The 13,763-nt window shown below is 32.9% G+C and overlaps 1 protein-coding gene across 4 annotated transcripts in view; it reads left to right on the top strand.

The window, feature by feature from the left end:
• The window catches only part of LOC126819670 (serine-rich adhesin for platelets), a 100,100-nt gene that overhangs the window by 7,537 nt on the left and 78,800 nt on the right, over positions 1-13,763 (top strand). For all 4 annotated transcript variants that reach the window (XM_056100133.1, XM_050547835.2, XM_050547834.2 and 1 more), the window contains exons 2-3: positions 6,147-6,239; positions 7,228-7,291. In XM_056100133.1, coding sequence (XP_055956108.1) covers positions 6,147-6,239; positions 7,228-7,291 — 157 coding nt within the window. The remainder of the gene's footprint in view (positions 1-6,146; positions 6,240-7,227; positions 7,292-13,763) is intronic.

The following is a 13,763-nucleotide window of genomic DNA, read 5'->3' as shown; positions in this document are numbered from 1 at the left end:
ATGAGGTGGGGGAAATTGGCCTCACTGTTTACTGTTTGTTGGTACTGCAAAAAAAAAACCCCTATTTCATATTTATCCACAATGGAGTTTATTCATGTTTTGATTTAATCTATAGTTTGACAACAATGTACATGTTATGTTCATGGTCAGTACAACTTCAACACATCAGAATGAGTTGATCACCTGTTGAGGATCATAATTATGGCAAAAATTGACCAGGGTGGTAGGGGTCTTGAAGTCCTCTCACTGCACACTTGGTTATGCTGGTACTGATAAGTGTCAACACTATACGAAAGAAAACAAATAAATACAACATCACAAGAAGTCATGTATTTCACCATTCATTCATTAGTTTATTAAACTCAACCAAAGTTTTAAGATGGAATTTGGAGTTTATTTATATATTGCTAAACTCATAGTCCACCTCCCTAGTCATTTTAAAATAAATGACATTATACACCATCCATTCTTTTGCTTGGTATTAATTAGAATTGAAAACACAAATGAGTTTTTAGTTGAATGGTTATATTTAAGGACCACTTCCTAATGAATCTGTTCTTGTCGTCATAAATATAATTGCGACTTTTATATGATATCAGTCACTACAGGCTCTAATATAAAAACTTCATGTAGTGCAGCATATTGAAATGTATTTAATTTACATAAAGATCATTAAATGATGGTAGATAAAACAGCTTGTTTAATGTGTATATAAGTATCTGTATTGGATATAAGTAGATCAAGTCTAAAGCTGTAATGTTATATAATACTTATCTAATAATGATCAATTATAGTATCTTACAGGTCATTAACTATTATATCATCTTCTTCATCTTCCTCTCTCTTTATGACAAAGAACAATTTCACGTATACCTGGATATAAATTTGTTGAGTGAGAACCAAAGCAATCATAGAAAGGTGTTCTTACACTAACCTGACATATTCATTCTCACCTACGTTATATTTTGATCTCGGTGTGTATCGTCTGCGACCCTACAACTCAAAACTACATTTAAGCTGCGGTGGACCAGAAAGCTGATAGGTATTTTCCATATTTAAAATTAAGAAAATGAAGGATCCAGACATTTTCTTTGAAGAGTAATTTAAACAAATAAAACAGAAAATAATAGTTAGATGTTGTCTTGACATCAGTGTTCATGAATAAAATTGAAATATTCTTCAGTCAGTGATTGACCAATCTAAGACAGACAAGATGATGGCTGAAAATTAATACAAAGTGAAGTGAATTTTTATGGCTACAACTTTAAAATGGTTTCTAATAAGACTGCCTTTTAATTTGTATATGTTTGCCTTTTAGTCTCGAATGTTCTGCCCATAACAAATTATTATAATATAAAGCCAGACAAACATTAGAATGTCCCAGTTTAAAAAAAAAAAAAAATACATGTATGTGATTAAGTTTGTTTACAAGGCTAATCCTTTATAATATCACAGTGCAGAAGAATTTTTTTTTGTCATTTCAAGTTAAAAAACACTCATATATTTTATTGCAATTTGTCCATATTTTAAATGAATAAATAGGAATAGGCCTACTGATCATATTTTTAACAATATGTCCTTCAAATACCAGTCTTTCATTCATGCTTTAGAATTATTAGTGCATAGAAAACTTTTATTATATTTTTCGAAGCACTTGCGATCATTTCATTTACTTTATGTTTCTTTACTGATGTATATCAAATGGATATTTGAGGGAAAGTCACATTTTTAATGAACAGTTTCATTGAAGGATGATAAAAATGCAATCTTATTATAGAACAACTGACCTTGTTCAAGATTTTTATATGGTAGCTTATGAAAATAAGTGCATGTGTTTTATGGCTAGTACAGATATGAGTGTGTAATTGTAAAAAAAAACATGATCTTTAGCATCAAATAAAATAGTTATTAGATAGCAACCTTTACTCCACTTTTATTAGTAGTCCTATATGATATTTTATGATATTGATATATACAAATTGATGGGTAGGGTATAATGTATGTAGGCCATTAGTTGATGGCATTCGAATCTGGGAGGTAGAGTAAAGGGTATACAAGCTGTTTCATGTTCGTTCAAATTATCTCATTCTCCTCTGAGGATAGGGCATTGGGTGGTCAAGTGCTATAAGGTCTGTCATTGAGTCAAGTGGTGTGGTTTCAAACCCAAGGTTATATCTATGTCTATTGACATAATTGTACCATATATTATTCCTAAAATGGTCTAGTTTGTGTTCAGTTGACATTAAACTCCATCTGTATCTATCTGTCTGTCTGTCTGTCCTCTTAGGGGGGGGTGGGGTTGGATGGCTGAATGGTCTGTCTTTGAGTCAACTGGCGTGGTTTCGAATCCCCGGTTGTACGTGACAAGGAGTAGGGTTGCCTGTCCAACCTCGTGAGTTGTCTCCGGGTCCTTCGGTTTCCTCCCACTGCTAAAGACCCCTATGCGCAAGTGAATTATTGAAATAAAATTAAACCATATGTTAGTCCCGAAATGACCTAGTTGTGTCGAGTGGACGTTAACCCCCATTTCTCTCTCTCTCTGTCCTCTTAGGACCTTTCATCCCCCCATTTTCGTGTCACTCAATAAAATTTAGATTACTTAGATATAAATATTAATTGATAACTTCAGTTCTTTAATGTAGCAATTTGTACATTACTGTCTTAATTACCTCAGATCATACATATTTGCTAAAAAAAAAAAAATAAATAAAATCAACAATTTTCGTCTTTCACATCTATAGAGTATTTTAAAAACTGATATGGATTGCTATCTTGTCATTCAATATCGAATTATCTTTCTATGAGTGACAATTTATACATAGCATTTAACAAATTATTATGATATACAGCCAAACAAATATTAGAAATTGCATGTATGAGATTAAATTAGTTTCTAATCCATTTCTGATATCACAGTACAGAAGAATTTTTATTATATTGATTAAGTTTTAACACATTTATGAAATCCTTCATTTACATTGCCCAATGCTAATGATATATTTACATGTACTGTGAAATAACATTAATATACTATATATCTACTCTATTACCTATAGATATATATAAATATAGTGTGTATTTATCAAGTAAAGAGATAAGTTATTTTACTCAACTGTGACCGACTAAGACATGGTATGCAAGTGGTCGTGTGTAAACATTGATGGCCTCCAGCACATAGAATTTAGTAAATCATTTCAATCATGCTATAGGTACATAAATCCCCTACTTGTCAACAAGTGAAAAATATCACACCTTTGATATGTATCTTTTTGTGATTTAGCAATCATGAGATTAAAATTGATCAGTCCATATGCCTGTCAGGCATTTTCAATATTAAGTGATATGTCTTCATTTTGAACTGTTATGATTGAACACTTCATTTTTGAGAGCATATGACAAAAATAATTGATTATAAAAAATCTTACTCAATGAGATTGACAGGCACTAACCACTCACCTGTGTCTATTGTAATTGTTCTTTGAAGCCCACCTTCTATATCTGAATATTAATGTGGGTGCTTGATGGTACAAAACTATCTACATATATCACTATATATATTAACTTTCTATACTGGGTTTTTTGACCAAATTTGGGGTTGACTTGATACACACTAGTCAACAGCAAAGCAAACACATTTATTTTCAGGGACCTGGAAATGAAATGGAGTTTAACGTCCTTCTGCACCAACTGGGCTAATGAATATGGGCATGTGCCATGCAGTGTACTATAAGGGAAATTTTACCCAGACAGCAGTGTTACAGCCTACTCTTTCGTCAAATTCCAACTGTCAAGTGTTCTTTAATGTGCACGCCAATGTGTACACAGGACCTCAGTTTTTTGTCCCATATGAACAACTAGACACTCTCCTTTGCCAGGGTCTCCTGATGCGGGGAAACCATACCGCAAAATCCTGGAGCATATTCTGGGCCATCACAGTGCTTGAACCCAATACCTCATGTCTAGCGAGCCAGTGCCTTATGCACTGATTCACCCTGGCTCCTTCAGGCACCCAGAGTTCATGTACAGTAAACTTTACGTAAGTTGGATCTAAGTGGACTGACCAATTTTATCTTGAGTTTAGCGAAATTCAATCTTAGCTCGATTAGAAATAAACTGCAAGAACCGGATAATAATTGATTCAAAGGCACTTTTCAAGCTTTTGTTGGGCTGTAGGTAACTTCCGTTTTGGTGTGAGTAGATAACTTCCATTTTGTTGCCATCTTTTAAAAATGTCCTAAATTTTCCCGGAAAGTGTCTCATACAGCAGACGAGTTTCGAGTCAAAAATGATAGGAGAAAGTATTTTGGGGCTCTGTGCATGGAATACTTAACCGCGTTTTAGACCTTTGGGACGAAACTGACTTAGTCAAATTCTGAAAAAAAGCCGAAGTGGATCAAAGGGTCCAAACGATTTTATCCGAGTTGAGCAAAGATCTCACTTATAAGAATCCAACTTATGCGAAGTTTACTGTATTACTAAGAGAGGACTTTCCTTAATTGTTTAAATAGGGGTCTGGTTTTGTTTTATAAAGATTTCTTGTTCTACTGACTTGAATGATAAGTATTCAAGGCAATTATAGTTTCCTAGACAAACTGAATGATACATGTATTTTAGCTCTGTTATAGATCAGATAAGATAAACTTAAAGTAGCGAAGTCTCTAACTCAATATCATCCAAAGTCTTCAACATTGAAAACACCATTTATTTGTCAATTTAAATCAACATTGATGTGATCTTACTGGGAAAAGATGGACTTCTGATATCAAATATTTAAGACAAAATAAACATTTTACCATTGGTACACGAATCGTAACAAGCGACTCGAAGAACCAGGCTAGACATATTCCACAAGTCATGTCACATGGTGACGCCATATTCTTAACTGGAGAGCATGTGCAATAAATACTATTGGTGTAGACTGAAATAACCAGACGCTAGAGATTGCCATTCGATTGAGATTTCTGGCGTATTTCGCCAAACAAAACCTATTTGAAATTAGAGTAAAAACGGAAACGATTGAATGTAGATCAGTTTATATACATTCATATTACATTAATATATGCGTTGGGACTCATTTGTGTCAATTTCTAGGTCCCAATAACATTAGTTCAGTAATTAATTCAAATTTTATTAGGCTACATTTTAAATGAATTCCCTCATGTATAACGTAATTCAACATGCCATTTTAAACCAGTTTTTAAATTGTTATCTATAAAAATAAATGATAAATTTATGCTCATAACACTATGTTAAAGATGCCTTCCCATGTACAAACTGGGTGATTTGATGATATATTTGGACTAAAAAAAAATTCAAACTAATCAATCTATCAAAAATTTGTTTCAAATCCCTCTCAAAACATTGTATTATAAAATATCTATTTAAAGAAGCCATGTTTTTGTCACATGACTTGGCTGTCGCGGAAGTTTGCCAAGCCAGCCAAGCCAAAGGAGAATTCATTGCATATGAAAGACGATGTGTCTTCAATCACTGTTCATATACCTTAAATATTGACATATACATTAAAGAGTTCCCTAATGAAAACAGGTTAGACAATCTACGCGTGGAACCTTTGACGTCCCTTGAGCAGACAGCCCCAATCGTCAGACTGACAATTACTGACACCCTCTCATTTTTGTTCTGTGGATGTTTTTCAGAGAATCCAGTATTTTTCTAAGATTGGGTGTCTCTACTTTCCATATATACCAAAATTACCATACTTTTATCGGAAATAACCATCTGATAAATACTTTTGTGGGGATACATCTTTAAGTAGAAAATATATCCCAAATGATTATTCCATATAAACTGTGTTGTGTTTTTGATTATTATAAGGGTTATGTAAACTAGCTTTTTACAATCTTGTTTTTCAAATTAATTCCTCTGTTCAAGTGGTAAATATATTTAACAAACATACTATAATGTATTAAAGCAGAGACTCTGTGCTAATCTTGGTGTTGTTAGTTCAGTTTGAATTATCGATTAGCATAACAAATATGTCACAATATATTTTTAATGACCATCCCTTCTCCCTCACCCAGATGAAAAATTTGTATGAAGATCTTCTTACAGTAAATATATTACATTAGCATTATTTTTTGATATTTTTCATTTGTATATGATAGACCTTCTATTTGTCATTTTAGAAAAGTCTGAATGGAGTACCGTCAATCAAGATGCTAGAATATTATATTCTTCACTGTTCTATAGTCAAGGTCCTGTTGATGGCTATCTTATTGGTAAGTTTATGTATATTCCACTTCATTTGTGATATGTTTTATACACCCACATTTGTGATATGTTTTATATGCCCACATTTGTGATATGATTTATATGCCCACATTTGTGATGTTTTATACACCCACATTTTGTGATATTTGTTAATATCTGTAGATACCCCACAGGGTATGATTAGATTGTGTGGTACTGTGTACAGATTAGGGGGGATTGCATATAAAAGATAATTTGGGAAGATTATAAGTTATAACTTTGTAAAAACATATTATGGTTGTCCCAGAAATGAGCCTGAATAAACATAATGTGCCAAGGTAGAAATAACATTGTTATTTTGACACTGACATGATAATCATTATTTTTATACGGCATCATTTCTGCCTTTGGAACACAACCACTCTGCTTTTAATTGAGCTGTATATGTAATGTTCATTAGGCAAATGATTAATATTTCCCACTGGCCGATGCTTTTGGACAAGATAACTTTGATTCTAACTGATGGAGAGTGATAAAACTTATATTAGTGTATAGTTTCACCACCAGGTACTTCAAAATCTGACTGAGTTTGACTGTGAATATTTTATGATTAGACTAAGCACAGATAATCAGTTTGATTACTCCATACTTTTGAAAAAAGATAAATGTGTAATTAATTAATATGTGTCATCTGTTTATTTTGGGATTTTGACAGGGGACATTAATCTCACTGTTGGCTTGTTCTTCCTGTCAGTGATTGTGTAGGTAGGGCCCCAGTGCACTGCTTTGCCTGGGGGCCTATAATGCTGTTAATACAGCCTTGATTGGGTCCACTGTTCACAAGAAAGTTCTTGTATGGTCCTTGTCTGGATCTGCCTAGGAAAAATAGTTGTAGTGCCAAGATGGTAAATTCCATTCACTTCTAGTTATATGTATTCGATCTAGATATTAAAGACGAATGTCACATATTTCGTAATTAAATGGGATAGCGTTGAAACAAAATCTTATTTTTTATAGGTGAAAAAGCTCGGGATTTTTTCCTTCCATCTGGATTACATCTACCTGTACTCAGTCAAATATGGTAAGTTTTATTTTATTACACCATTATGGCAGGCCTCCAAATAAAGATTTCATTTGTAGCTGCCTTGCATTGAACAGAGGTCAGTGATTTTGAATTTCATTCACCCGCAGCAGAATTATTTTCACTTCTACCATTTTATATTTGACCACAAGCACAATCTAAGTGGGACTAACCCCAAATGGGATCATTTAGTGTACAACACACAGAGTGAAACCAGCCATTAGCCTTTGTAATTGACAGATTTTTAGTTAAATTTCATTATTTAACAAGTCCTGTCTTCATTAGCCCAGTCGGAGCAAAACAGTAGGGCGTTAAATCCCATTTATATTTAACATGTGTATAACATGAGGAACGCTTGAGTAATTTTTACAAAAGGTTAACAAATTGCCTGGTACCCTGGGCCTTACCCTGAATCTGATCTTGGACCATGAGTAATTAATCATCACAAACAATGAATATTTGATATCTTCAAATATGTTCCAGTTGGTGTTCTTATTGTATATGGGGATCACGTGGCTAAGTGGGTAAGACGCTAGCTCGCTAGCCTGGAGGTCGGGTGTTCGATCCCTGCATTGGCCGAGAAAGTTCATCCAGATTTTCCAGCGTGGTTCTCCCTTGTCAGTGATGCAGGACGGAGGGGCTGACTAGGAAAGCTGTCTAGTCGTTCGGATGGGACGAAAAACCGAGGTCCAGTGTACACATTGGCGTGCACGTAAAAGATCCCTTGGCAGTTGGAATTCGATATAAGAGTAGGCCGTAGTGCCGCTGTCCGGGCAAAATTTCCCTCATAGCACACTGTATGGCGTATGCCCGTCTTCATTAGCCCAGGTTAGGAGCAGAACAGTAGGACGTTAAACTCCATTTCATTTCATTTCATTTCTTATTGTATATTTATGGTTACCTGCTTGATTGATCTAGAGGTTATTTTTCATGTCTAAATAAAACTATGTAGTTAATTGACATGAACAATGCCTGAAATAGATATTTCAAGGATACAATGATTTTACTTCAGGGTTCTTGTTCCAATCATGCTTGCCATTTCTGACTGACATGGAGAACATACCTGTCCGTCAATTTACATGCCTTGAAATTAAAATTTCCACCAGAAAACACAATTAATATAGTTACAATTGTGGTTTTTATGTGTAAAGCCTGTTAAAAATATAATTTAGAAATTATCTTGCTAATCAAAAGTAAACAAAATTTTAAAGTGGATTTCAAGTTTGATTGAGGATTGATTAGTGTGCTTGTAATGATATTCAATTAAATAGGGTTGAGTTCTTGCTCTACTTAGATTAGACTGTAACACAACACATTAAATGTAAATAAAAAAAGCATCTTAGAATGTGTACGCCTACAATGTACATGCATGACCAAATTATATATATATATACCGTAGTTGACATAATAACCACTGACTCCAAAACTGCCAACCTGACATTTTTCTCTCTGTTCTTATAAATTTGATACATTTATTTAATCAGATTTTGGTGTAAGAAGGGTTGTAAATTTTGTACAAATTTTGTGAATTTTGAGGGAGTGTGTCTATTCTTCCTGTTCAATCAAATATCTCCTACGTACAGCAACATGACAGCCCTTCGTTTAATCTGGGGGTCTTCCCTAAAATTTAGACAGTGATTTAAGGTATTAAAAGCGGCAAAAATGTTCGTCTCCTAGCAGTATTGTTTACATTGTATGCGTTTTGATAGCCTTGTTTGTCACGCTATTAATTTTTCTGTAATATTCTGCTATGCATTGGTTAATTGGGCGTAATAAATTGCGTGAGTCATGACGGGTTATGTAAACATATCTGGAGCTCTGTTTAAACCCAAATGATATTGTTACGGAGTTAGGTATTGGTTATTAATTGGACTATTGACCAGTCATAATATTGAACAGAAATTTGTTTTCATACAGCAGTGTTTGAGTGGGATTAGATCTAATTAAACGAAACACTGCGAGGAGTATGTCTTGAAGGGGGTCTCAGTAGTCGAGAGATGGGTCACTAGAATCTCCTGGGTTCAAGTCTTTGTGTTTGTTGAGAAGAACCTTCACGGTTGCCATCTGCAGGTTTAGTGGTTCTGAATGGAAGAAAAGCAAAACTCCTTTCCCCCACCACCCCAAATGCACACTAGTGTTCAAGTAAAAGAACCCTTGGCAGTTTCAATTTTAAGAAGAGTAGGTGAAAATTACAATGCAAAATCCTCCCCCTCACATTCAGAATGACTGAAGTATTGTTTTGATCACGTGGCTAAGTGGGTAAGATGCTGGCTCGCTAGCCTGGAGGTCGGGTGGTCGATCCCTGCATTGGCCGAGAAAGTTCATTCAGATTTTCCGGCGTGGTTTCCCCTTGTCAGTGATGCAGGATGGAGGGCCTGACAAGGACAGCTGTCTAGTCGTTCGGATGGAACGGAAAACCGAGGTCCCGTGTACACATTGGCGTGCACGTAAAAGATCCCTTGGAAGTTGGAATTCGATATAAGAGTAGTCCGTAGCGCCACTGCCCAGGCAAAATTTCCCTCATAGCACACTGTGTGGTGTATGCCTGTCTTCATTAGCCCAGGTTAGGAGCAGAACAGTAGGATGTTAAACCCCATTTCATTTCATTTTGTTTTGATTAAACCTCATTTTATTCTCAATCTTGTATTATGTGTGATCTTTGTAGCCTATTGTTAACAGGTTTTATTTGTTGTTAACAAATGTTTCTATTTGATGTTTACTATGTTTAATAAGATGTTATAATAAACCTTTTGTTTAAAGTATCAGGGTGTTTATTACATCAAATACAGTACCCCATAAAGAATTGTTAAATATTTGCATATGACCGTTATTCTTTAATGTTGAACATATACATGGGAAAATTTCTAATCTTTACAATTTTCTTTTCTGTCACCTTTTTTTTCTGAAAAGAATTTTAAGAAATAATTACCCAACAATATATTTGCAGAGCATATAATATTAGTGAAGTTTTAATTTGTTTATTTATGATAGTTATTAATGTGTGCAAATATATTAGCATTATATAAAAAATACTTTTGGTAGGATTCTGTTCCTAATAATAAGTTAATTTTAAAAACATGTTAGTAGAGGTGAATATTTTGAACAAGATTTTGATCATTTTCACAGCTTAGTCTATATATTAAAGTTATGTATGTTTTAAGATAATATATAAATTAAGAAATGATAATCAATTCATGGGATAGTTGGTTTGGGTTTATGTTTTTTTTATTATTATTACAGCTACTAGAGGATATTTATACAAAGATTTATAGTTAATCATAGAGATTTCACATAAAATTATGTCACTAAATACCTCACTAGATTTGATAAAACAGAAAGTAAGAAAAAAGCAATACCTGAAGCAAACTTGTGTATTGTCTAGTAGACTATACAGGCGTACCGGGAGAGAGAGCCGAGGGTTGGGGTTTTAAAGTCCACAAAACACAAACTAGGTCATTTTGGGATAAACCACATTAACATATGGTATATCTTTATTATAATAAATCACATGTGTGCAGGAGTCTTAGTGTGAGGAAACTGTACTCCCCGTTAGGTCCAAGTCTGGTATTGAAACTAGACTCTATGCACAGTGAAAGCCTTTATGATCTACACAGAAGATATATAACCTAGTATTTTTTGAATGAACTCTTCATAATGTCCATTATTATTTTTAATATTAGATCTTTAGCTTTCGAGTAAATACTATTTTTGTTTATGGTTGATAAAATATGATATTTATGGTTTGGGCATAATGAAGTTAATAGTATAAGTACTAAAGTAAACAATGTATTAATATTATTCGGTTGATTAGCTGTTCAAGTACATGTAGGTCTAACCTCTCATATTCACTAATCTATTACAACTCATACATATAACAAACACTACAATATTTACAGTTAATTTTTTCTTTGATTTATGTTAAAATAACACAGCCGAAATGGTTTTCCGGCGTGGTTTCCCCTTGTCAGTGATGCAGGATGGAGGGCCTGACAAGGACAGCTGTCTAGTCGTTCGGATGGAACGGAAAACCGAGGTCCCGTGTACACATTGGCGTGCACGTAAAAGATCCCTTGGAAGTTGGAATTCGATATAAGAGTAGTCCGTAGCGCCACTGCCCAGGCAAAATTTCCCTCATAGCACACTGTGTGGTGTATGCCTGTCTTCATTAGCCCAGGTTAGGAGCAGAACAGTAGGATGTTAAACCCCATTTCATTTCATTTTGTTTTGATTAAACCTCATTTTATTCTCAATCTTGTATTATGTGTGATCTTTGTAGCCTATTGTTAACAGGTTTTATTTGTTGTTAACAAATGTTTCTATTTGATGTTTACTATGTTTAATAAGATGTTATAATAAACCTTTTGTTTAAAGTATCAGGGTGTTTATTACATCAAATACAGTACCCCATAAAGAATTGTTAAATATTTGCATATGACCGTTATTCTTTAATGTTGAACATATACATGGGAAAATTTCTAATCTTTACAATTTTCTTTTCTGTCACCTTTTTTTTCTGAAAAGAATTTTAAGAAATAATTACCCAACAATATATTTGCAGAGCATATAATATTAGTGAAGTTTTAATTTGTTTATTTATGATAGTTATTAATGTGTGCAAATATATTAGCATTATATAAAAAATACTTTTGGTAGGATTCTGTTCCTAATAATAAGTTAATTTTAAAAACATGTTAGTAGAGGTGAATATTTTGAACAAGATTTTGATCATTTTCACAGCTTAGTCTATATATTAAAGTTATGTACGTATGTTTTAAGATAATATATAAATTAAGAAATGATAATCAATTCATGGGATAGTTGGTTTGGGTTTATGTTTTTTTTATTATTATTACAGCTACTAGAGGATATTTATACAAAGATTTATAGTTAATCATAGAGATTTCACATAAAATTATGTCACTAAATACCTCACTAGATTTGATAAAACAGAAAGTAAGAAAAAAGCAATACCTGAAGCAAACTTGTGTATTGTCTAGTAGACTATACAGGCGTACCGGGAGAGAGAGCCGAGGGTTGGGGTTTTAAAGTCCACAAAACACAAACTAGGTCATTTTGGGATAAACCACATTAACATATGGTATATCTTTATTATAATAAATCACATGTGTGCAGGAGTCTTAGTGTGAGGAAACTGTACTCCCCGTTAGGTCCAAGTCTGGTATTGAAACTAGACTCTATGCACAGTGAAAGCCTTTATGATCTACACAGAAGATATATAACCTAGTATTTTTTGAATGAACTCTTCATAATGTCCATTATTATTTTTAATATTAGATCTTTAGCTTTCGAGTAAATACTATTTTTGTTTATGGTTGATAAAATATGATATTTATGGTTTGGGCATAATGAAGTTAATAGTATAAGTACTAAAGTAAACAATGTATTAATATTATTCGGTTGATTAGCTGTTCAAGTACATGTAGGTCTAACCTCTCATATTCACTAATCTATTACAACTCATACATATAACAAACACTACAATATTTACAGTTAATTTTTTCTTTGATTTATGTTAAAATAACACAGCCGAAATGGTTTTGTTAGTCCTAGTGTTCAATTTTCAATTATGTATAATTTGGGCAATTTTTTTTTATGAAATCATAACCTGCTTTGGATATAATGTGTAGAATTTGCATATCTATAACATATCTTTCCTTAATTTCATTTCTACATTACCTTTGAAAATACTGAACAGAATTGAACCATTTTTGGACCAATATTTGTTTTTGAGATTTGCAAGGGATTCTTATTGCGCTAAAATGATGCATTGAGACTTTAATTTTTCGAAACAAAAATTGAATTATATAGAGCTTGCCCTATTCACTATTTGCAAATGACCACATAAGATCAACCCAATCAAGTTTTTTTTTGATTTTTGCCTGCATGAAAAATGTTTTTTAGTTCCTTCAAGTGGAAATTTTCAAACCAAAATACATATCTTTAACCTAAAACCAGAAAATAACAATTATTCGATTGACTAATACTCAATTATTATTTATTTTTGAAATTATGTTTATTTTCAAAACTTTAAATTGTTAAAAATATTGAAGGTCAAGCCCACAAATGCAAAATGTTTCAATTTTAATTTTTTTTTTTTTATGAAAATATATTCAAATTCAATCAACAATGGCTTATAGGCATTTGAATTAAATAGGGACAAGAATTTCTCTATATGAATGAATAGAATTGATGAATATATAAATATAGCATTTTTCCAGTTTATTGACTTCATTTGAAAATAGCTATGATGAATACACATCATATCATATCAGATTTCTTATTTAATATACATGCATGATTATATTAAAAGTAACTTGATTTATATTAATGACAACATTTTTTTTAAAAAGAACTTTTATAATGGAAAATATCTGAACTTATAGAGACCGAATCACTCCACCCAATTAATACATGTTGGTGAATGGTTGTTAAAATACTATTTAATATGAGC

This window comes from Patella vulgata, chromosome 4, assembly GCF_932274485.2.
Source record: "Patella vulgata chromosome 4, xgPatVulg1.2, whole genome shotgun sequence".
NCBI classification, from domain to species: domain Eukaryota; kingdom Metazoa; phylum Mollusca; class Gastropoda; family Patellidae; genus Patella; species Patella vulgata.
Note: the sequence above shows the minus strand (reverse complement) of the source record. Positions and strands in the feature narration are given on the sequence as shown.